A 25,786-nucleotide genomic window follows, 5' to 3' on the forward strand; every position below is an offset into this window, starting at 1 on the left:
TCCACAGTCTGGACTCAAAGGAGAACTGCTGATGGTCAAACATAGGTTTTGGTACATTGCAGACCTCATGCACTTGCAGCCGGTGCAATAGGAATTGTTAGAATTCGGTTCTTTGATTTTAGTCACACCTGGGGGACAGCAGAAGTTGAGCTTTTTATACACTGCTTATCCTAGAAATCCCTGGCTTCTGATTGAAAGAGCCAGTGCTGCTTAATTAACAAAAGAGAAAGCTGCTGGAATTCGGTCATAGTTTGGGCACGGGTTCTGGCAAGATCTTGCCTGGGTTTGACGTTCTTAGCTGATATTACCCAGAACTGAGTAATTTAATCTTATGTTTGTTTGAAGAAAAATTTATCTTACTTCCTGAAGAGGTTTGGGAAGTGAAATTCAGTAGCAAAGTGAGGAGTTGGGAGTTTGCTGTATCTGAGCAAAGATTATTAAGATTTATCAAGACCTTGCAGGTAAAATCCAGAAGCCAAGCAAGGTGTTGGAATTTGCTGTATCTAAGCAATGATTATTAATATTTAACAGGTATTGTTTATTACTCCTGTAGATCTTTAGTAGCTTTTGACTCACGCAAGTTATCTCAATAAATGGCTGTATTTTCTGGCCTGCTAGGTGCTCTGACATATCCTACAGCCCTCATACTTGAAGGAATGGATTTTGTTACCTAGCAGTGACTGAATTATCTGTTTCTGTGTATCGGTGAAACACTTGGAAGAGCTAAGGCTCTGATTCAGCCATTCCAGACAATTTATCCACACGTTGCTATAGACAGCATATATTCAGAATAACTTTGGGTTTTGCTTGTTGTAGGGAAAAATGACAATAGTGGTTGCCTTGCATTTTGTATCAGTTAAACCCTAAACAGGTGTTGTGGTTTGTTTGTAATTTTGGAGCAGGGGAAGAACTTGAAACAGGATATACAACTTGTAAAGTCGCTAACTTTACTTAAAGAAGTTTGTGTCAGTAGTGACCAAGGCATTACTATTAGATAGTTGGTAGTAATACGAAATGAGGGGATGGATGTTAGTCTAAAGGAAAATGATCTATTTCATTTATACCAATTAGTCTTCTCCTCATACAAGCATCTGGGCTGGATAAGGAAGTGGAACTGTCTGTATTCTGCAGACATGTTTTGTAAAAAGCCAACAGGGAGATGAATAAGACAATTGTCACAGGCCACTGCTATTCCTCTATTTATTTTGGATTTATTCTGCCTCAGACAAAAAATATCCCTTCTTCTATGATCCAGGGGGAAAAAAAGTCCATAAAAGAAAGATAACACTGATATTTCAGAATTAATTATCGCCTGGTCCATACTTATAGTAGCCAGTCTAGGAATTATTTTCTAGAGATACTGGGCCATATCTGAAAGCGGGCAGTTCTGCACCTTACCAGGTTTGAAAAGCAGATGTAACAGTTCATTCCAGTGAAATCAGTAGCTGCCTTGAAAAGCTGTTTGGTGAATACAGCTGTGTAGGCAAAACTTTGTTGGGCCCACCCCCATTCATTGTCAATGTGCTTAAGTGCATGCTGGAGCTAAGGACATATCTGAAATGTGTTGCTGAAACAGAGCCTGGCTCACATCTCTGATTTCAGATGATGAGGTTAGGAACTTAAGACTGAGAGGAGAGAACAGGTGACAGGAGCTGTGAATATCTGTATTTCACATCAGCAGACTGCTTCTGTTGCTTAAGATCTAATTTTGGTAGAGACTACAGCTTGAGAATGGAAGCAGTAGTGCCACATCATTCAAGATGTTCATTCTTACTGACTACATTGGCTCAGGATGGATCAGTACTTCAGTGACTGCATGAGAAACTAAAGTTGTTGAAGTGGCAGTTCCATAAGGGATGTTTTCTTCTCGATCAGTACTGAAGTTGATGCCCTAGCTTAGGCATTCCCCAGTGAGAGCAGAAGGAAATTTTGACCACCAGTAGCTAGTGATAGCTTTGGGATATAAATAAGTAGGTTACGACTTTGGACAAGGATAATGATGAGCTGAGCTTTTATGTGTGTGATGTCTGTGTTCCAAGTAGATGCATGACAGGGCTCATTCCCCAGTAAATACTCATATGTAAGTGTTAGATCAGTATTCATTTGAAGGAGGGTGGTGAGAGTCCTGTTCCTACATTAAATACAGCATTGCAAAAGAGAGCTAAGCTCTGGTTACCATACAAAACAAGCATCATGCCTATTAATGTCAGCTGATGTGCTTCCAGAAATGATATGCAGTCTCTGAAGTGTTTCTGACAAGAACCTCGAGGGGAATGCAGCTCATCCCATGCTCCAGTGTTGCCTAGAAGGCCAATGTTTCCACATAAGTTCTCTTTTCTCTTTTGTATGCATATTTGAGTATCAGCATGTCAGGGCAGTCAAACAAGGTTGAAATGTTGAGCCTAGGTAACCCAGAAATAATGGCAATTTTATGTACACATTCATACAAATAAATATATGTATATATACAAAAGCATGTATATTTGTATATATATGTATATATAGAAGAGAGTGCTCTCGTGGCTGTTGGAAAACAGTGAGGCTGTCATCTTAACTTGCATGGGTGATCTTGGAAGTTACTTGGATTTTTAATTCACTTAGAAACGTAAAGTGCAAAAACTGTTTTACACAATTGCAAATTGAATATTGACTTGGGATGCAAGCTACAGAGACAGTGAAGATGTGCACAGTGAACTTTTAAATGCTTCAGCTTTGCGATGTGGTGTGTGCATAAACTTTGCTTAAGAGATCAGTTAAGCACTGCGACTTGGGATTCCCTTGTCATTTCAGTCCATAAAGAATAGGTTGATAGCACTTCAATTCTAAATAGGCTGTCTGCTAGCAAAGCATACTGCTGTGTCTGCATTCCATCTGCTTTAGCAGCTAAGAAGTGTAATAGAAGGTTAAAGTTATGGCCCCTTGTTAAATATTGAACTTGAGTAAAATCTGTGTTCAGGTTCAATTTGTTGTTGACATTTCATAATGATGTGAACATATAATTTGATCACTAAAAAAGGAGGATTATACTGCATCATCATTTATATCTCCTGATATTTGACAACTCACAGATTTAATGTGTCCAAGGAGTATTAATGTTGATCTCTCCACAGAAGTGCTTCTTTCACTCACTGATTGTTTTTCTTCATAGGCACTTACCAGCCCAAGCAAGAGCTCTTCTGAGACTAATGAAAAATGATTCTGTAAGTTGTCTGGGTCTCTAATCTTGCAGCATGAAAAGAAACTGGTGCTGCTTCACATGATAGATCCATCCGCAAAGATGCTACTGATGCATATCAGTCAAAGACGTTTTCTGCTTTGTTCACAGAGAATTGACTTCAATGCTGACTGGAAAATCATAACAGTGCATATTGGAAGCAATGATCTATGCAACTATTGCAAAGACCCTGTGAGTAACAGAAGTGGTTGTCAAAAACTATAGGGGCTTGGTGATGTCAGTGTAGAAATGCACAGATACTTAGAGCTTTCACAGTGGTGATAGTGAGTGTTCTAATAGAGCTGCTGTATGTGTTGATAAAGATCACTGCTGACAGTGCCCTGATATACAAACTGCTACTGGCAACCAAGTAAGATGGTTCCGTTCTCTCGTTATGTTGGTTATGTTTATGATGGTTGGTTGTGTTATGTTATGATGGTTATGTTTACCCTGGTTTACTCCAGGGTAAAAACACTTCTTGTCTTCTCTTACCATGATAGAAGAGCCAATTTGATAACTGCTCCACTGCTAGTAAAGCCTCATTATACATCCAAGAAAAAATAATATTGTTTTGAACTGCCGTCAATCCAATTCTGCAATGGCTGTCATCACCTCATAACTCACAGTGTAGGGCAATGCCAAGTATAGGTGAAGTATGTATAATGGAAGTTGCATTAAGGAACTTGCTGCTAATCAACAAGCTGTATTTTAAACCCAAAATTTCACCAAGTCTTCTTATGTTTTACATTAACTTATAACTGGAAAGAAGCAAGAACTTTCTCTTGATCACAGGAGTATGGCAGAAAAGGAAGTGAATTGTTCTCCCAACCCAAATGTCGTGTGTCCCCATTTAACAATAATCTATTATCTCCTTCTTCTATCAGGATCACTACTCAGCTGTAAATTTCATCAGTAGAATTCAAGAAACTCTTGATATTCTGCATGAACAGGCAAGTACTGTGAAATTGTCCTGGCATTCTAGCCTGAGCTGGTGTGTAATTTAATGTTACTAGCTCTACTGATTTTTTTCTGGTCTGGTACCAAATGTACTCGACTGATTTTCACAGAGGGTAATGCTTGTGTGTTATCTAAGACTAGTGAGATGCTATCTGAAATGAGAGACAGTGATACTGAAATATGGTAGCAGAAAGAATTCAACAGCTGAGTCAAAGTTTTGTGAGTGATTTTGTTGAGAAATATATATAGAGAAAGGGAAGGAGTGTTAAATGGCTGGACTTTGGGGATAAAATGAATGCACTGTGGGCTATGCATATAGTTCCTTCTAAGCTGAAATCTGACTTTCCTTTCAGGTACCAAAAGCTCTAGTGAGCATAGTTGGAGTAACGGACATCCTCAGTATGAGACAGTTGTTTGTGGATACTCAAGTTCAGTGTCCCACTTACATGTCAGAGTAAGGCTTGTTTGACTTTCTTTTGTACTTGAATTTACTGTCTGTGATGATAAAGTTCTCATTCCATGCTTCTTTAATTGTATAGAAATATGTCCTAGCACAACAATCCTATGGACAATACATCCAGTGCTGACATGATCCTGCCCAGTGTAGCTTCCTTATCTTGGCTTTGACCTAAAAGGCTCATAAGTACATTCATTTCATTGGCTGCAAGTGTTTCAAGCAGCTTCTTAGTCTTTGACTGTAGAATAAAAGTAACATCAGACCAGTGTTGGTACAGTGGTACAAAGATGTTCCTTGATCAAATTTGAGTCTGGAGGACTGAGCTGCCTGTACCAAGCACTGATAAGGTTATTTATTTAGATAGCTGAGGCATATAAGGACTTCTGATGTTACAGTTATATAAAATAAAGCACTTCGAGCTACTATTAAGAAGCAGAAGTTTTGGATTCCTGGGCTATGCATCACTTAAGAACAAATGTGTGAGGCTGATTAGGTTAACACTGGAGAGAACATGCCTATCCAGAGTTTACATCAGAGGTAGCAGAGCTTGCATTTGGTTGGGGCTGGAAAGTCCTAACTGCAATAGGATTTTATAGGGACCTGGGAAGGCTTAACAGGATTAGGGGTAAATTCAAGCTTGGTTGAAATGAAGTCTAAATTGTGTCATAATCAATATAAACTGTACTTACTTCAGTGTGCTTGGATTAAAGATACTGATACAGAACACCTTGAGATGGAGTTGAATTCCAAAAGTATTTAGATTTTCTAGCATTTTGAGGGAATGTGGTGTATTTGCGGAGAAGACAGATATCTCTTGTTTCAGAAGCTTTATTGAAGTGTATAATTACTTTCTTTGCTCACACTGATGCCTCAAAAAGATAACAGCTCAGAGGTAACGTATAACCAGTACATTTTGATGGTATCTTCTCTAGTCCCAGAGGGAATGGCATGCACCTGTTTCAGGATGCAGGGACTTTGGATGCCTGGATGTAATGAATGGAACAAATTGGCTTTAGCACAGTGTGCAGTACAATTCATATGAGATGGTAAATAAGACTGAGGTTTGAAATTGCATGCGATGGCAAAGACAGAAAGACATTTCACAGATTCAAAAATGTACAAATGTCTTTGTTACTACCATGTCATGAGGAGGTTGGGTGACGAAGAACCACTTCTGCAATCTCATGTTTCTAACTCTCCTTGTTCTTGTTTTCTCCTCTAACTTCTCCACAGTTATCTGTGTAGTTGTGTTCTCACAGGAGAAGAAAACTCAGAAAACTTAACAATGGTGAGGGAAGCCATTAAAGCTTACCAGGTATGTTTATCAAGAATGGTGCAGTTACTTTGCTTCCAGTGGAGACGAATTCTTTGCTACCAAGCAAATGGTCTGTTTATAGCAAATCATAGCAATACTTTACCTAGGAGAGCTGTATGAGTTATGAAGAAGGTAATTTGATGTTATTCAGAACACCATATGATGAAAATTAGAAGCAGTTCTTAAAAAAAAACCAACATTTTCTAATGCAGATGGATAGGTAGGAGTTCAGTCACCAAAATCCTGTTTCTCACAAACAAATGCAGTATTGTGTTCCATCCTTCTTAACCACTTTTTCAATGGTTACCTTTAAACAGTGTCTCTGGTTATTTCAATTATCAAGTAAAAGCTTCTTCCTGATTCTTAGTTGTGTTTTTTTTTCCTCAAAAATAAACTAAAAACAACAACAAAAAAAAGCAAAAAACAAGAAAAATTGTTATGCACAGATGTTGATAGAATATTGGTTCCTGTTTTTTGTTTTTTTGCAGCTTGGTATTCAAACACTGGTGGAGTCTGGCAGATATGATACTCATGACAATTTTACAGTGGTCATCCAGACTTTCCTCCAAAATCCCAAGACTCCTCTTGATCAGGTATGGTATAAATGGGGACTTCAAAGAACTAAGTGTGGGCATTCAGCCTTTAGAGACAGTATGCACAATGATTTCTGCTTGTCATGTGCTTTTCTTACTAGAACTTGTTGCCTTTTGGCCCAGTAGATTAGATTATCAGTTCTTTGTTTTACATATTGTGCTGTCAATATGAGTTGATGTTTTGGAAAACAAATCAAAAGCTGAGTTGAGTGGTTGGTTTGTGTGTGTTCTCAAGGTATGTAAATATTTTTCTTTCTCAAAATATAACACGATTAATAAAATACAGAGATACTAAGTTACAATTCTTAAAGCAACCTTGCTGTGTTACTCACATGAGACAACTTTTTGTGCCCTGTAACTTTACTCTCTGTCTGAATCTGTAGAATAAGTTTACATACAGACTAGAGATAGCAGTAGATCTTTCCTATTATTGGCAACTATATTTCAGCTCTTTGAGTAATCTCTGTAACCTCCCAGCAAACTATGAATCTGGGAAGTGACCCAAACCTTCTCTGAAACTGAAACTCCACTTGCTGATTTTCAGATACAACTGTACTTAGTCATCTCACCTGGAACAAAATACAGGTGGGGCAAAATATTGAATAAGGATTGCACTGGTATTGTTGAACCAGTGTGATCCTGAAAATGCCAGCTATAGCTAGTGACCATTCTGAAAAACTGATTTACTGCTACAGACAAAGCTCTAACATTTGGAAAACTAGTTGAAAACTTCACAGGGGAAGGAAGAACAGGCTTTAGTTTTTGATGAAGCTGGCTCCTGTGAAAACCCATCCTCAGGAGCTTTGGCACTAAGGTGAGAAACACAGAAGTAAGTGTAGAAGAAAAATACTTCTGAACATTTTTTTGTATAATCTCACAAGCATTAATTCAGATTTTAAGAAAGTTCAGGGTGTTGTTTTCTCTTATCTTACACAAAATATAGAAGTTTCTGAACTAAAAACTCTGCCTCTGAACTTGGGAAAATATCAAATATAGGTTCAAATTTTGGTTGTAGCTTGCTCAAACACATTGAATCAAAACCTGGCCAAGTTTTGAGGAAAGACTGCGATGACCAAAAAGATGTTATTTCATGAGTTTATAAATAAACTTTTTCTTTTCTCAATACTTACTCAGAAGCCAAGTTACTTAAATGTTCAAGCTTCACTTCCTTAAGATGCTCCAGTATCTGTATTAAAGTAAAGGTGTGTTCACAAAGGAGTTTGTATTGGTATAGTTGGTCAGTTTGGCAGCCTTCTCTTGGGCACTTCTTGCTTTTCCCTCCTCTCAAACTTGTAGAACTAACACAGTTGTGAGAAGGCAGATGAGTTCTTTCTGTTCCTATAGTACAGCATCCATAAAATACTCATTCACATGTAAGGATACTGCAGAGCATAATGGTGATTGGGTAGCCAAATGTGGTGATGTGCTAAGGAGGGGAACGCAGCTTTATCACAGAACTGAGAGAGACTAGGGATCAAACTCGAAACTGTGGTTTTGCTTCTTCCTTGTGGATCTGATATTGGATGTGCATAAGCATTTCTAGTTAAGCATTTTTGGTAGCTAGGGTGCCTGACAAAACATGCTGTTTATCACCAGCTACTAATGAGATTTTCTTCTTTGGAGTGGCAAGGACAAGTAGAATGCATCTCCTGTTATTGATTCTGATACAACCTCAGCAATCCACAGTTGGAGCTCGGTGAATACTTCTGCACTTCAGTGTCCCTTATGCTTTCATCTGTAGGATGGGCATCCTGATATCTCCTACTTTGCACCTGACTGCTTCCATCCAAGCCAGAAGGGCCATTCTCAACTTGCCAAGGTTCTCTGGAATAGTATGGTAAGGTGACAAGCTCTGCCCACAATACAATCTTTAGCTTGACCTTACTACCATTATAATTTTGTAATGAATGTTGCAGTGAGGATCTGGGTAAGTCTGTAACTTGCTAATGGGTCTCCAGTGCTTGTTTGTTCTTTCCCAGTCAGATACTCCCACATATCTGCAGGGAAGAGAGAGGTGCTGTCAATCAGGCATTCCTGATTTAACCTGAGCAGCTTGAAGTTTATTTCACTCATTGTCATGAAAGTCAGGACACTATTTAATAAGGATGGTGTCTCTATGGTCTTAAATGAAAGACTACCAAATAAAGAATTGTTAATGGTGCATGTCAATTCAAAATGGGTATCTTAAAAGTGTTTTAAATCCTTGTATTGTGAATGTATCACTCAGAAATAGTTTTAATTCAAATTAATTTACTACCTTTGGTAACAAAATCTAGCAACAATGAGTTGTTTTTCTGATTGCTTAGGCAATCCCATTTAGTTAGCGTCGCAGTGCAGAATTAGCATTGCAGTCAGAAGTCTCAGATTCTGGTTGCTATCTTCTATGTACTTCCAGGTAATGTCTTAGCAGCTAACAGGACTCTCTGCAATCATCAAGTAGTGCCTCTATTTAAATTTTGTTTAATCTTCTGCACACAAACAGTCTTTCGTTGGAGACGACATCATGCAGCTTAGCAATAAGAACAGAGGGATTCTTAGCGTCTCCTCTTGTATGCAAGAGAACAGAGTTTACAAGCTTGCCTTCTGGCAAAATTCCAAGGAACTTCATGTGCCTGCCAAAATCCTCCTGGAGTTTAAGCTGATCCAGCATAGCTTTCCACTTCCCATTTTAAACTTCTTTCTAGAGTTGCTGTTTTGTTACACAGTTGCCATGTTCCTTCTGAGTAGCATTTCAGCCTTGGGTAAACCGAGGTCAGTAAATGCAAGCACTTTTTTAAAAATATGAAAGTGGTGTTTAAATTCCTTTGATGAGAATTTTTATACAAATGTAAGATGAACTGAGGCAGTTACAATGGTGTGGGCTTTTTTGTTTTGTTTTGTTTTCCCTCCTAGTTGCAGCCTGTAGGCCAGAAAGCTGATTCATTTGACTTCTTGACTGACATTGTCCTCAGCTGCCCGACTCAGGTAAATATCCCTATGTCGTGAAAGCTGGGTATCAGGCAGCTGTATATGTCTGTGCACCCCGCAGAGGGCAGGGATTTTGTATGTCTGGGGGGAGTTTGCTGAAGACTTTCCTTCTCTGCCGACCTATGAATGAACAGACTTTCTTGCTATACCTTCTCTGGTATCCTTTTACTGTGCAGTGAGTACTGATAGACAGTGTGCTGATTTGTGTGTTTTAAGTTGTAGCAGAAAATATATATTTTTGAAGTACTTAGGCAGCTCAACAGCAAATGGAATATTCTGAATTAACTTTCCTGTTAGAATCAATGTGAGTTTCAGACACTGCAGTGGCTCTGAAAATCCCAGTATCTATTTTACTTTGAATTAGTGGAAAGCTGGTTTTGCTGACCTAGCCCCTAACAGGGATACTTTGGGCACTTTGGACACTTCTGCCTTCACAAAACAAGCTGTTGAACTTACGGTGTTGCTGTTGGGTATCAGCATGTGGAAATAACCCTTGCAGTCAGCAGTAAATGACCCACTTTCTTCAGCAGTTTCAATGAAGAGACCAAAGAACTGAACAGACTGGGGAACTGATTTGTACTATGAAGTCTGGAGACAGTCATTCAAGACATAACGATTTTGTCTATATTGCATCCACCCTGTTAGAAAGGGAAGATCTGGGGGTTGTTAATCAGCATGTTTCAAAAATCATTAGGTTTAGTTAAACTGGTTCTACTTCATTTTGCCCAGTAATTAAGTTAACCTAGGAACTTATTCAGTGCCATATAATGTGGATTTTTATAATTCTTTCTGTTAGTCCATCCCTACTCAAAGATGCTGCTGTTCAGACATAGCCACAGAGAAGTTTCATATCCTTTGCAAAGAATATATGGCCGTTGTTTTCAGAAATGGCAATCCTATTGTGATTTAAAACACTCAGAGATAGAGATGCCAGTATCTTTCCCTTCTCAGCTTTGAGGTAAAGAACAAGAAATAGTGGTACAAAGGAATTGAATAATCTGTTTCCAGGGAATCAATTGTATCCTGGACTGCATCAAAAGCAGTGTGACCAGCAGGACAAGGGCCTCTTTCCCTCTACTCTGCTCTCATGAGACCCACCTGTATTCAGCTCTGGTGCCTCCAATTCAGGAGAGGCATGGGCTTGTTGGAGTGAGCCCATAGGGGAGGCCATGAGGATGATCAGAGGGCTGGAGTACCTCTCCTATGGAGACAGGCTGAGGGAGTTGGGCTTCTTCAGCCTAGAGAAGAGAAGGCTCTGAGCAGACCTCATTGTGGCCTTTCATTACCTAGCGGGACCTACTGGGAGGATAGAGAGGGTCTCTTCATCAAGAAATGTAGTGATGGGACAAATGTGGTTTTCTGTTTGTGTTTTTTTGTTGCTTTTTTTTTTTTTTTTTTTTAACAAAAAGAGACTAGATTTAGATTAAGTATTAGGAAGAAACTCTTTATTCAGTGGGTGATGAGTCCCTTGCACAGGCTGCTCAGAGAAGCTGTGGATGCCCATGCCTGGAGGTCTTCAAGGCCAGTTTGGATGAAGCTCTGGGCGTCATGACCCAGTGGGTGGCAGCCCTGCCAACAGCAGAGAGTTGGAACTAGATGGTCTTTCTGGTCCCTTGCAACCAGGTCTTCCTATGATTCTATGATTTTGCCTTCTGTATGACTAAAGAGGATAGTAAATGAATTGAAATTGGACACTCACAAATTCCATTTATTGTTTTTACTGTTTCTGAGTATGGTTTTAGACTCTTACTATATCTGGAAGTGATCCCATGAAAACAACAGGTGAGACAGACTGCAAAGGCCCAAAAAGCCAAGGAAAACTATTTGCATCAAGGCAAATTAGAGTAGGATAAAACCCTGGAAATAAAAGATGAGAGGGTATTTTAATTGATTAAATATGCTTTCTGATTTTAGTGCTTCGTTAGACCTCTTTGTGGAAATAATCGCTCTGGAATTGCTCTTACTTGAGATAACTACATATCTCTGCAAAGATTTTTAGTCTATACAATGTGCCTGTCTTCCTTAATGCATGTTGCATTAGAAGAGGATGAAAATAACAATGCAATTTGTACAGTTTCTCTAGAAGGGAGGAGTGATTCATACAGTAGTCAGTTTTTATTACTCTCTGCTGACATGGGAAGATATGTCCAGGTTTCTCCAGACTTTGCAACAATGTCTTTTAAAGGGACTAACAGATAATAAAGTCTAAGTAATTTGCGGAAGGCTTAAGAAAGGAGAAAGTTGAACTGCTAACCAGGATCTGACACATACATCATTTTTACCATAAGAGACTAAAGAGGAAATATTGCTTCTGAATTTTAAGATATGGAAAACAGTTTCGAAATCCAGATCCTCATTTTGCTGGTTAGACAGCTACAACTTTGGTGATATCATGTCTTGACATAACTTGATATGATGTGTGCCACATAATTATTGCCTAATTTCTCTAACTTTAAATTCTTCCTTGTCACAGAATAACTCCTTCCTGAGTACAAATAAAAATAGCAACAACACAAATTCTTCTGTGCTTCCCACCAGTGAGCCAACACAGGTAACTGTTGCTTCTTTTGCTGCATTTTAGACAAGCTGTTTACACATCCTTCTGAGGTTATAAATGTGATAACCTATCACCAATTTTCAGACAGAAAAGTCTAACTTGCATTGCATTGTTTCTTGTGTAAAAAATGTTAAACGCTTCTTGTCCTGAAAGCCAGACAAAACGAATTGTATCAGGTGCAATTTCTACAGTAAGTCACTTGGAGTGCATTCTTAACTTGTATTGCAAGTACCTCACAACAGGGGGAAGAGAATTTAGGATGCTGAATCCCCAGATGATCTAAGGAAGGTTTATATATTCTTGAGCCTCTGTATTTCCATGTTCTCATGTAGATTTAACCTGCAGAGGGCAGTCATATTTATTTATTGCATATGCTGCCAGCTGCACAGGATGTGATGGAGATCTGTTCTCAAAGGGATTTACTTTTCATAATGAATGAGCAACTACCATAGCAAACTACAGATTAAGCAAACTTTGTGTTGGACTTGAAGAAATGGGGCAGAAACTTGCTTTTGACAAATGGCTGCAGGCATGCAAGGAATGCTCAGTTTTGATAATGTAGCTATGATTAGAGACAGCAGTCAAAGTCAGCCATGTACTTGGACATACTGGGGGGGTCCTTGTGCCTGTCTAAATTATGAAAATCTTCCCGTGCCTTGAGGGTTACAAACAGAAATGGCTAATATTGTTTCAGCAAGCCATAGTTTGCAATGTTGAAATGGGATTTTTAATCTGTAGAGCTGGTTATATACTTTTAATGGCAATCGTACTTACTGAATCTCAACTGCAATAAGTTCTGAAGTGATAAAGTGAAGGAAAGAAATAGCAGAAAGAGTGTATGAACATCTTCCTGTTTCACCTGAAAATAAGCCCAGCTTTCTTTTCTAGCTTTTGGAGGCAGCCTTTAACTAGACGGTTGGTAGTAGAGCCTATTACACTGTTATGTAGGAGAACAGACAAATTTGTCTCAATATTAAAATACTAAATGTACTTTTTGAAGACCACTGGCCTATGTTCATTTATTTACTGAAGGATAGGATTATGCACTTATAGTAATAATTCAGGCTGGAAGGGGATCCTCAGGGCATCCCTGTACGACCTGCTGCTCCAAGTAAGGTCAGGTCTGAGGTCAGAGTAAGCAGATATCATTACAACAATTACAGATTTTCAAGCATGAAGATGCCACCTCCTCAGTCACAGATGAAATCTCCAGACTGTGGAAAGGGCAAAAGGGCAAACAAGTATCTATTTATGGAACTCTGTCACAAATAATTTTTCTAGTTTATATGTCTTTGGCAAAATGGTGTATTTTGGCTAGAAAACTTCCCCAGAAATGATTTAATGTTTGGACAGCATTCCACAAAGGGGAGGAAGGACTCTGATCTTAAAGGTCTTTTCTAACTTTAATAGTGTTTTCTAACTTTAATGACTATGACTGTTGAGCTACACAGCACCAAACTAGTATCTATTTTAAATTTGATCTTGTTCTTCACCATACAATTAAACCATGTGTGTTTTCCATGTTTCTTCTAACGAAAAGGTGACACAGTTGTATGAACTGTCATTTCAGAATTGGGGCAGTGACCTGTCATGTTCTGAAAAGGCTCCATCCAGTCGTGTCCCAACATCAGGTGAGGATGGACTCATCAGCTAAAATCCTGAACAGGAAGGATATACATCACCTTGTGTTTTTAAGTCTTGAAACTGCAAGTTCTAGATAGAATGAAAATGGTAAAAACTGATGTATTTAACTGCAAAATAGAAAAATCCATCCTACCACAGACAGCAATTTCTACAATGCAGCAGGCGGATAAATGCAATCCCATTTACCATGTACATATTATCTTATATAGCAATGTGGCAGATTAAAGATGTCTAGGTAAGCAAGTTTGACCTACCTTGCCTTATCAGTAGCATAGTAGCAGTGCTGTGCATAACTGGAAGGCATTGTGGGCAGAATTGATCTATGACCCAAACCTTAAAAATGAATCCTGAACATATCTAATCTTTCCTTTTTTTTTTTTCTTAAGGTGACACTTGAATAGTTGCTTAAGGTTCGTTTATTCCCTTGTTTGTCGAGTACACTATTGCAAACAACTGGCAAGAAGTTATATATTTTGCCTGACAGGCATATAGAACTTGACACTCATTCTCCTTAAAAGTCTGTAAAAATAACATCAGGTTGAAACCAAAGACTTGGACCTTCATTCCAATAAATAGCATTTTATGTCAGTTATCAATTAGTATGTTTTTTTTTTTATTATTCCTACTCCTTTTTAGTACATGAGCTACAGCCTGCTGACATCAAAGTCATTGGAGCATTGGGAGATTCCCTGACTGTAAGTACTGCTATGTTTCCAGGTTTAAAATGAGAAGAGTAAGTGTTGATTTCTACCTCTATGTGGTTATGTCAGTCATCATCAGATAGAAAGCAAACTGTTTTGTCTGGCAAAGAAAAGCTCATCTACTACTCATGTCCCTTTGCAAAGAAGTAGCCTGAAGGGATATGAGTGACACTGGCACTGACAATTGAGTAATCTAGTAATGAATAATTCAGTCAGAACAGAAATTGGATCACATTCGCTATTGCACACAATTTGTTCAAGTGTTTTAGAAAGGGAAATGTCTGCCTGATAGTATTTTCTGAAATAAGAAAAATCAATTGCCATTTTACATACAATGGCAGGTCTCGATGAAATTTCCTAGAGAAATAACTGATTACAGACCAAAGTGTTTCTCACATAAGATAATTCTGTCTCTTCAGTATATCAGAAGTTTGCTCTCAGATATTGTTTCCTGGGTTAATTTTAATTTTTAGTTAGAACTATGATGTATCGTATGTACCAAGAAATGCAAACTGAAATGTCTCAGAAAAGCAGGGCCCAAAAAATAATAACAGGGAATATTGCTGATCTGTGCTGAAGTTTTCTGAGAATGAATTCTAGAATTGCATGGCACTACAGAATTGTTCTGGCATATATGAAGGCAGATATTGGCATCAATGTGAGTTTTCACTCCTGAGCTACACCTGTGCTCATTCTAGCAGCTTCAGTTCCTGCAGAGTTCAGAGGGAGTTGAATGGACTACAGCTCTCAAATGATCAGACTTATTGACAGGCAGGTGTGCATGTATGTCTTCACCTCCTCATTAGCTCTGAAAACAGATTTCACCTGACCTGAAGTTATCCTGTCTTCCCTCCTACTGAGCTTTGAGCTTTTCTTAGAGGACCTTAGTAATGACCCTGCAAACCTCCCTCCTATCCATTGCCAGCACTTAAAATTGCTTGATTTCCTCCTCTGATGGCACACATATCTTCTTTTTAAATTTTTTGTTTCTAGTACATGAAAATTCGCAGAGATTCCTAGTCAAAGGGGCCAGATTCTGTTCCTTGAGGTTTTTGTCCCAAAAAGCAGAGCAAGGCAGTTTTTCATATTGCCGTTATTCATGCAGATGTTCGTCATTGCCATTGCCATTACCATAGCAAGGTGTGAATGTATGATATGTAGTGCTGGTTGAAAGGCATGGAGAAAGAAGACAAAGAATGCTTCTCACACATACAAACACGTACGCACATAAATAAAATTTCGGTATAGCCAGCAGCAACTCATACTTTGTACTTCATCCCTGGTACAGAGGGACTGTAGCAATATCTGTCTTGGTTCCCTAACGCATTGATTTTCCTCCTGGTGTTTCCTTCAAGAGCCCTGAATGCAGTCAGTATTGATGGCTATGTTGATAATGTGATGTTGTGGCTTAAACCAGGAGGCAGCTAAATACCACAAAAGCCACTTGTTCATTTTCCCCTAGGGCTATAGGGGAGGGAATTGAAAATGGTACATGAGAATTTGTCTGTAAGGACAGTTTAATAAGAAATGAAGGAGGAGAAAAAGAAAATAGAAAACAAACAAACAAAACCAACCAAGTGCAATTACACACCAGAGCCCAGCTCATGCTCAGTCAGTCCCTGAGCAGCAGAAGTGCCAACCCAACCAAATCCCCCCCAAGTTCTATGGCACAGCACCATGTGGTGTGGAATATCCATTTGGCCAGTCTGAGCCAGCTGCCCTGGCTGTACCCCTCCCAGCTCCTTGTGCACTCCCAGCTCCTCAATGGCCATGCAGAACGAGGAACAGAAAAGGCCCCGACAGTGCAAGCACTTCTCTGCAGCAATGAAAGCATCAGTGTTTTATCAGTGCTATTTTCATCCTAATAAAATACAGAATCATACCAGCTATGATGAAGAGAAAGAACTCTTTATCAGCCAAAACCAGGACGCATAGCTTTTTGAATAGCACAAAATGAAGTGAAACCATTAAAAAAACTAAAAAGCTGCAGAATAACCTATTTTCGTTATTGCTGTCATGAAAGTGAGTCAAGCTGCTGACCTTGCTAGAAGTTTTTGAAAAATAAAATAATGAAAGCATTCTATCCCAGTCCTGTGAACACTCAAATCTATCATCACATTCTTTGTTCTGATGACTTTCCTGTATACTAAATCATATAAAGTTCACACTGCAGGAAGACTGTTCTCAGTCCAGATACAGTTGGAGATTAATGAAACATTGAGCAATTTGGTCACGTCACTGGCTAGAATGCATCTGTTCAACCTCTCAGCCATGGCACGTGGTGAAAGCAATAGATGTGCCAACACGTTTATCTGTATTGGCAAAAATACAAAATAAAAATCCTGCCTGCACCTCACAAAGTCTGCGTGTTAGATTTCTAGACTGGGTCCAACAGAGAAAAGTGGATTTTGCACCAAAGATTTGTTTTCTTGGCAACGCTTCTACTGATTTATTTACAGCTAAAACTTACTGGGGATTTTTCAGCTGTGTTTTTCCCTGTATTATTAAGCCTCTGAACATCAGCTTTCTTTGGGACATGCCAGAATGAAGCAGTTTCCATCAGAAAAATCCAGACAAATACAAAGCTGTAGATTGTAATCTAGTTCTCCTTGATTTACTGATACTATCATTAGAGTTGTAGTTCCAATGCCATATGTAGTTCCCAAGCTCTTACAGTCTGATGCCTGCTGGTTGGACTGTGTTTCCTCTACTCCAGGGTCTGCTGTTTAGATGAACTGCCTTCATACATGAGGATAAGGCTGTGAATTTGAAGCATGGGAGATGTAGGACTACCCAGAGGCTAGTGTGTGCTGTTGAATGAAGACAAGGAATGCTTATGCTATAAAGGACTTGGCTGGATTCAGAATGGTGTTACCAAAGTTCTTCAAAACTTTCACATTTTCTGTTCTACCTGAACTTGCAGCACCCTGTTTTAGTATTTTATAAGTTATTCTTCTCGTCTGTTTCAGACTGCGGCAGGAGCCTGCACAACTGACCCACAGGTGGACTGGAGGGGATGTTCATGGAGGTAAATATGCTCAATTTTCTTTCTGGTATTCTCATCCATAGACACAGTTGAAAATGTGGGTCACCTGGTTGTGTAGTTACATCCCAAAGAGGATGGGAATGAGATATATCAGGCAAAGGGCTGTGCTGCCACATGTCTAGTAGCTAAATTCTGCTCCTGTCAAACAAACTTCTCTCTGCAGAGAGTAAATATAGTTGCGGGATGCTGAGATTGAGTATTGCTGGGTAAGGACTTGAGAGAGAGAGTCAGAGTTGGAAGAGAAAGGGAGTGATTTTGTGGTGTTGGATTTTTGTTTGTTTTTCAAATGAGATCCAACTGCTACCAGTAGGGTCCTGTGCCTCAGTCTATTGCTGCAGTTGTGATAATCGAAAGCAGTGTTTAATGCTAGGTAATCCATGTGAGTGCCAGTTGGCATGAATGTGCTGAGTGCACCACATGCACATTCAGTGAAGATGTCCCAAATAGATTTGCAAATTACAAAGCAAGCAATGACAGCATGTGCTAGAGTGGATGTGAATTTCAATGTCCACATTAGAACGGAAGAAAACTGCCTGCTTCATGCAGGCAGAAGTATGAATGTTATATATGATAAGCATGTACATGTATACACTCCTTTCTTCATCTGTCTTTTCTCTACTCTGTGCTTCCCCCATGTCAGGGCCTGACAGAGGTAGTGTAAGGGAACACTCTGTATACACACAGGCATTATTTGAATGCTAGTGATACAAGTTGCAATGGTACTGTTAAGCTTGCTAATGCTCATTGATGGATAGCTCTGTAGTTTGTTTAGAAAACAGGAAGAATCTGTGCCCTTATACCAAATAGATAACGATGATAAACTGAACTGCTTTTACCAAGTTGATAAGGAAGTTCTGCTAGAATCAGCTAATTTTGTGAAAGCAAGCATTGTAGGATCAAGGTAAGAGTTAAATGAGCATGTGTGAAGATAGATTTCAGCCAGTAAACACAGTAGGGAGGAGTGACTTCATCCTAGAGGGTCTCAGAATCACCACCACAAAAAGAGCTTATGTAACCCTGTGTTAATGATTCTGGGGGAAGTACTGAACGTATATGTGCTGCTTGGGAAAGCCTCTGCACATGTAACTCAAGTAATGCAAACAAACTGAAGATATTTTGTACCAGGTAAGCACAATTAGGTGGAAGGATCCATTTGTGCATCCAGCACTGAGAATAAAGAACGCCTGCTTTCATCCCAGCTTGAGTCTTAGAGAGTTCCATGATCAACTGATTTATGATAACAGTAGAGGCAGAGGCTTTTTTCATTATTAACATTGCAAAATCCCAGAGAGGTGGATAATGAACATTTAATGTAGTCTCTCTTCTATGCAAAAATGCACACAAATGTATTTTCAGCAGGGTCACATGCCTTCTGACAGTGGGCATCCCAACACGTTCACATAAAAAAAATTGATTCTTCCTGTATGCTCCATTCCTAGTTTATGGGCATATATCCTAGCTGAAATCCTGCTTGATTTAATCTGAAATCTCCTTTCAGTACCTCTCCTGAATTCTTTCTTGTCTTGTGGCTTGATATTCCTAGTTCAGCCTGAGGTGTGTATACCTTCCGGGGCTGCAGCAGCAATGTATGTTGACAATAAGAGGGTTGCAGAACTATTGCTACTCAGTAATTCTGTGCTTTCCCTTTGTAGTATTGGAGGTGATGGCACCCTGGAGACCCGAACCACTTTACCCAGTGAGTGTCCTGAAGAACCAGTGTGAGTAATGGAAAAAGCACAATATTAGACAGAAAGCATCCAAGTGGATATCCAAAAACATCTGGAAATGATCACACTTCCCTTGCAAACAGTGGGCATCCCCATCTGTTGTGAATGGGAGTAGCTCACTTGGCTCACAGCTGAAACCCAGACTGACCTTCCTAGCTGCAAAGCTAATTCAGCCCCTCCACATTACAGGATCTGCATGCGGCCAGTGCATCCTTTTGACAGAAATTATGAAGAGTAAATGTGCTGTAGGTGGCAGGACTCCATGGCAGATCTGTTCTTTCTTCATTTCATTGTGCTTTCCAATCACCAACTGTAGTGCTCAATGACTGTGGGCAAATGAAGGATTATGAAACAATTAACAGTCTATTTAGAGAAGATCATTGGCAAGGTTGTGATTTCCTGTTAGTTTCTCTCAATGCTTTCAAGCTGCCACATTGCACTCAAAAAATCTAACAATACCACGCATCTCCTGTCTTAGCATTCTGTGTAACCAGTCCTTGTAGTTGCCATAGAAACCACTGAGTGGTCAGTCTGACCATAAATTAGAGGGGAATTGGTTTGCAGTGGTTCATCTATTTGTATGTGATCCACGCTGTGGAACAGTCTGACAATACCTGACACTGCTGGTAACAAAAACCGACATGCTTTGTCTTGTAGCATGAACAATGTGCTTAAGGAAAAATAGAAAATACATTTCATTATGCATGCAGCATTGTAAGTGAGACTTTATAAAGAGGTTTCAGACAGCACTACAGGCACGGTAATAGTAACAGTTTTCAAGCATCATGCTTTGCTGCTGAGGGTTTCACTGAAGCTTATAAACATGAATAGAATTCACTTTCCTTTTCTATGGGTAAGTGGTTATGGGACTGCGAGATAGAGAGTCCTCTTTGGAGCATCTGCTCCTGGTACATGAGGGGAAGAAACCACAATTACTCCAGCACTCGCTGTCAGTAATAGCAATTTTCTAGGACCTGGCTGTCATCAGGCCCACTAAGCCCTTGTCCCTGTCCGTCTCCACAGGGAGAAATACTCGTAGTACTGAAATCTCCAAGGTAGGTGTGTCTACTGCCAGTTGTACCATGGATGGTTATACTTTGTCTTCTCTTTTTAAGATATCTTGAAAAAATTCAACCCAAACCTCTTTGGCTTCTCCACTGGCAACAGTAAGGAAGCAGCTGGATTCAATGCTGCAGAGAGAGGTGCAACTTCACAGTAAGTGTGACTGAAGCCAAGAACGGGCAAAGGGGTAGGAAAGAACTGATGCACTGACAGATTTGAGCTGCATGTTAAGGCTGAGTTAATCATGATGATCTATATGTAATGTGCATGTTTCTGTGGTCTGATTTCTGATTATATTTTTTTTAAAGACGGTATTTTGTGATTTAATTTCATTCTTTTTCTAAACTAGGGACAGAAATAGAAGCATAAATAAGGCATTAGCTCAAATATTCTGTGCAGAAGAAATGAAGGAAGGAGGTTTCTATAAATACCTTTTTTTGCTCAGCCTTCAGTTTTCAGCTTCTTCATTCACTTTCAGTCTGTTTGTAATGAGAGAAAGCTGATGGCCCTCTCAGTTATTCCCTGATTTCTGGGAAATGTGCCTCCAACCAGCAAATAGAAACTCACTGTCACCTAATTGCACTAAAAGCTTTCCTCATTTGCAGCGTAAAGAAAACAAACCGAGTGAGCATGTAGGAAAAAAAGTCCATTTTCCTCTTGAAGGAAAACACCACAATCTTTTAAGAACAAAAACGTATGAGTTTGTATTGCACAAGCTGTGCTTTCTCTATGGATATTCATGGAATTTGTTTCCAGGACTTCATGACCTCTTTAACAGTCATCAAATTTTCTGCAAAAGTGTTTCAGGGTAGCTAGCAAAACCTGTGTAGCTACTGTTCTGTGAGTGACTTGAGCTCAGTGTGATTCTGGAAGTGCAAATAAACGTGGCCGTGTTTGTGTAGCTGCTGGCAAAATGCAGGACTCAAGCTGCTCAAGCGCAGTCTCATCTCAGCATATCAGGAGCTCAAGTTTCCAGCTGGAGTCTCAGCATGGTTTGTGCTTTGCTCTATGGATGTTGCATCCTGCACAGACCTGAGCTTTAACCCAGTGGTTCCACTGTATAAGCAATATCCTCCAGATAAGCTGTAGGAGTTGAAGGCCAGATCAGGAAAGCTGGTTAGGTGCCCAGCTTCTGTATAAACATTGCTAGATTTCAAAAGGAATTATGCAGCTAAATTTCTCTGTATATCTGGGCATTAGTGTTTTTTCTCCAAATAAAGTGCACTTAAGCCTACTCTGAGATGGGAAGGATCCATCCCAGTTGACTGCCACTTGGCAGCTGTCCTAGCTGAAACCCTTTTAGATCAGCTTGTTTGTGCAACTGCTGCTGCTCTGGTCACTACTCTTCCTTCTGAGGCATCACTTTCTCTGTGTGGATTTCTGCCACTCCTAGCGTTCCCTGAAATGAGGAGTATGAGAGAAAATGATGATAATGAGCTTTCAGAGCATGCATCTAACATCCTTCTGTCCTCTTTCTACAGCAATATGCCAGCCCAAGCAAGTGAACTGGTGGAGCTAATGAGGAGCAGCTCAGTAAGTGGATTGTTCCTAAAAAACAAAGCAGGGACTTCAGATTGCGCCTCAGTGCTCCCATGGTGCCAGTTCATGGGGCAACGGAATACAGTTCTTTACTGATAGGAGAAAAGTCAGTGTCCTCATCTCTGGTATGTTTTCTGAGATAAGCAACTAAGGAACAGTCACTGTCATCAAGAGATTAAAAGTTACTCATGCAAATTCACCCAGGTAGTGTGCAAACACGAAGGGCAGAAGCTGATGCATCTGGGAGTCGTGAGAATAGTAATGGGAAGGAGGAGGAGATCTGGAGGCTCCAAGCAAATCATAGGGCTGTGAGTGAGCAGCAGTATTCAAAGTGGAAAGGCCAAGAACAAAGTTGCTGGAACAGGGACCTAGTGACAAACATCAGCCACATTCTTTGATCTGAGTATGGAATGGGGAATGGCAATACTGGGAAAGGGAGCATGAAATCCTCCTGGGAGATTAGGCTCCCTGAAACAGGAATGAATCATTTGGCCTTGAGGCCAAAGTCCTCAAGGTAGAGTGAATCCCTGCCACATCTCAAGCTTTTAGGGAACTGGTCAGGGATCTAATATTGTGGACCAACCTGCTGTTCCTGCTCCACTGAGGGCTGCAGAGAGCTCTTAACACAGTGGCTAGTGCTGAAGTTTGGTGTGTGGGGGGAAACGTGGGAGAAAGCTGAGGCTGTCTTGCCCCAAGCATGGTCTGAATTTGTTGTGGTGGTGACTGTCAGTGTGATTTGTTGCTTCGTAGAGTGTCCAGTAAGGGAATAAGAGAGCCTGGTGCTCCTTGGCTCAGACTGAATGGGAAAGAAAGGTACTGAATAAGCAGGATTTGTCTAAGCATGCATCCCTGTGTGCCAGCACTCCTGATGGATGCTGCATACTCACCGCCCTGTCAGTTACTCTGTGCTCCCAAATGTTTGGCAGTGAAGGAAGCTGCCGTGGCTCTTCAGTGAAGTACTACACGGCTCTAGATATGTTTTATTCGTTGCTATTTATGCATCTTTAAAAAGAGGGGGAAAATCCCAGCCATACTATGGGCAAAGCTTTGGGAGCAAGGCGTTGCTTGAGGAGCATTCAGACCCGTGGGTGATTCCCAGGCCCTTCCTCTATTTGCGGGATCCTTTCGCAGCTGTTTGTTATGTAAATGCACCGCTCTAAAAATAGCTGCCTTTGATTCCTTTCTTTGTTAGGAACGCTACAAAATGTTTTGCTGAGCTCCAGCTCTCAGCAGCGCCTATTGTCAGCTCTGTGACGTGGTTGCTGCAGCTGCCCTTATATGAGCTCGGTGAAGTCACCGGCCTCCCGGACTCTGCTATTTTAATCCGTTCTCTTGTCCCTGGGGTGCCTCTCTCCATGCCTACCCGTGGGGGGATGCCTGCCCAGCTGGCAGGATCCCTAGCAGCGCACTTCCCCGGCTCTCACCAGCCACTCCAGCAACCCCAGCTCTGTCCCTGCAGTGCCCCAAACCCACTGTTTGATTCATCACACCTGCTGGCACGTCTCCGTGCTCAGCTGCCCTGATAGTTCTTGTTTGCTGAAGGGGATTTCCTTACAAAAGCCAAGGTGAGCTGCAGCTAGACTAGCAAACAGTTCTCATGTTCCTTCAGATGGATGCTTTTCTCTGATAGGACAAGGGGGGAATTGCTTTACACTAAAAGAGAGGAGATTTAGATTAGATGCTAGAAAGAAATTCTTTACTCAGAGGGTGGTGAGGCAGTGGCACAGCTGCCCAGAGAAGCTATGGTGCCCCATCCTTGGAGATGTCAAGGCCAGGTTGGATGGGGCCCTTGGCAGCCTGAGCTGGTGGGGGGCAGCCCTGCCAACGGCAGGGGTCAGAAATGGGTGGGCTTCAAGGTTCCCTCCAGCCTAAGGCATTCTATGATTTTGCTGCCTTAACTCACTGTGCCTCTTTTGGGCTGCTCTGCTGTGCAGCCTTGTACCCCCCTCATTAAATGTTACCCCTGCAAGTGTAAGCAGCAAACACAGAAATCTGTTTATTTTATGTGCCACCAGAATATTAACTTCAAGGAGGACTGGAAGCTGATCACTATCTTCATTGGAAGCAATGACCTGTGTCAGTACTGCTTGGATAAGGTTTGTATCTCTGAAGCAGGCATGCTTGTTTGGCGCTTGGCAGCAGCCCAGCCCTGGAAATTTAACCTTTCTCTCGCTCCATGTGCCAAAGCTCCTCTTTGTTTAAAAAGCACTTAGGACTACAATTCCTTTCATCTGTGTTGTATAAGAAAGAAGTACACAGATTTTAATTTTGAGGCACTGCAGGTCTGGAGCACAATTTAAGCAGCGACAATCTGCCCCACACTGAACAAAAGTATAAACCAAAGAGCTCTTCCAGCTTGACTGAACAAAGCACTTAAGAAGTGTGGTGTCTTATGTTTGTTGTTACAGGGACACAAGTGAACATTTATTCTGGAAAGTGTCTCCATGCAATAATTACTGGATATGTCTCTTTCTTGCTTCAGAATGACACCAAATGAAGTAACATCAGTTCATGGTGAAAAAAGGTGTCACATCTAGCTGTCAGTGTTTACCCCCTCTGAAAAGCACACACTGAAGTCTTGAGGTCTGGCTCATTGAAATAACTGAGGATTGTTCTCTCAGTTTTGGTCTATTTCCTTTAAAGACTGCTAAGTAGAGTCTTCGCCCCAGTGGCTAAACTTCTATAACCACACTCAGAGTTGTTTTGCCTGTGGGTTTTGTTTATTCATCAAGGAAAGATTCAGCCCAGACCTCTTGAATACCTCTAGATTTTCTGTGGAGATTAAGTGAATGTGTCAGTGCTTGTGTTCCTGTGGCAGTAAACCTCTTGTTCCAAATATATACCTGCCATCAGAAGCAGAAAGGAGAATAGGGACTCCATTGTGCGAATGAAACAGCCAAAACTTTTGGGTTTTCAAAAGAAGACCAATCTTACTTTATTTTAATTACATAGGAAACATATTCAGTGCAAAACTACGTGAAGCACCTCCAGGACACTCTGGATATTTTCTACACAGAGGTAAGCTTTAAAGATACCCTAGCAAACTATGTTCCTGGCAAGTACACTTGTGTTTTTCTCACCTCTGGTAGACTTTCAGCGATTATATTTCATGCAAGATTATCTTCCAAAGAGCTGAGATCATAATGCAGCACTGAGGAGCAGTCGAACAACTGTGTTAGATAATGCCCTGAGAAAATGTACTGTAGTTTCAGGACAACTGAGTTGAGTGGTGTTTTTGCTGTGGATCAAATATATCACAGCATTACTGCCAGTACTGATGGCTGAACCAAGTTTCATTTACCCTAGAGAAAATGGAAATGCCCCAGGGAGTGAAGCAGCATTTCAGCTAGTTTGTACTAGCTGCCAGGAATTTTTTGGCTGACATCCACTATATGTCTCCCTCTCTTTATACGTTACCCTTGCTATTGGTTGCAGTCAGTGCGGTTCTGCACTGACTCACTGACCTACGGATGGCATTTTTCTCTCTTTGTAGTGGTATCATGTTCTCTGACTCGGTATGTCTGCTTATTATAACCCCTGCAGCTCCCAAGAGTCTTTATCAACATGGTGGAGATACTTGAGATTTCTGGACTGCGTCAGGTGGCAGCGAGCTCTTCAGAATGCTTTCTGACAGAGTAAGTGAACACTGCAGATCTTCACCTTTAAAAGCCTTTCTTTTTTGTTACTGTTTGTTTGTTTGTTCTAATCAATCTAAACTGTTGCTACAGTAGGGATAGCCACACTGACCATTCTGAGTTCCTTTTATTGCTGCCTTTACATGAATACTCTAGTTCACATTGACTTTCTATTGCTTCTTCCAATACTTCAGCTAAAAGGCATGCACCTGTAGTCTGTGGTCAGTCATTGCCTTCCTTAGCTCTAAGGCAGTATATCAAAGCATAAATCACCATGCAGTTGCCTTACTACCGACCTTAGTGCCTGTTATGCCTAGCCATTTGCTGCTCAGCAGCTCAGGCTGATATCCCTGATGCCTCTCCATGCATTCA

The 25,786-nt window shown here is 40.5% G+C and overlaps 1 protein-coding gene across 1 annotated transcript in view; it reads left to right on the forward strand.

Annotated features, from left to right (window-relative positions):
- The window catches only part of PLB1 (phospholipase B1), an 82,398-nt gene that overhangs the window by 45,992 nt on the left and 10,620 nt on the right, over positions 1-25,786 (forward strand). The window contains exons 36-53 of the mRNA XM_042895253.1: positions 3,149-3,200; positions 3,326-3,406; positions 4,099-4,164; positions 4,525-4,625; positions 5,862-5,943; positions 6,432-6,536; positions 8,278-8,373; positions 9,429-9,500; positions 11,977-12,054; positions 13,631-13,691; positions 14,341-14,399; positions 17,375-17,433; positions 19,104-19,147; positions 20,294-20,393; positions 21,722-21,773; positions 23,795-23,875; positions 24,732-24,797; positions 25,323-25,414. Coding sequence (XP_042751187.1) covers positions 3,149-3,200; positions 3,326-3,406; positions 4,099-4,164; positions 4,525-4,625; positions 5,862-5,943; positions 6,432-6,536; positions 8,278-8,373; positions 9,429-9,500; positions 11,977-12,054; positions 13,631-13,691; positions 14,341-14,399; positions 17,375-17,433; positions 19,104-19,147; positions 20,294-20,393; positions 21,722-21,773; positions 23,795-23,875; positions 24,732-24,797; positions 25,323-25,414 — 1,347 coding nt within the window. The remainder of the gene's footprint in view (positions 1-3,148; positions 3,201-3,325; positions 3,407-4,098; positions 4,165-4,524; positions 4,626-5,861; positions 5,944-6,431; positions 6,537-8,277; positions 8,374-9,428; positions 9,501-11,976; positions 12,055-13,630; positions 13,692-14,340; positions 14,400-17,374; positions 17,434-19,103; positions 19,148-20,293; positions 20,394-21,721; positions 21,774-23,794; positions 23,876-24,731; positions 24,798-25,322; positions 25,415-25,786) is intronic.

This window comes from Lagopus leucura, unplaced genomic scaffold, assembly GCF_019238085.1.
Source record: "Lagopus leucura isolate 7727_CA_CO unplaced genomic scaffold, USGS_WTPT01 Super-Scaffold_73, whole genome shotgun sequence".
Lineage (NCBI taxonomy): Eukaryota > Metazoa > Chordata > Aves > Galliformes > Phasianidae > Lagopus > Lagopus leucura.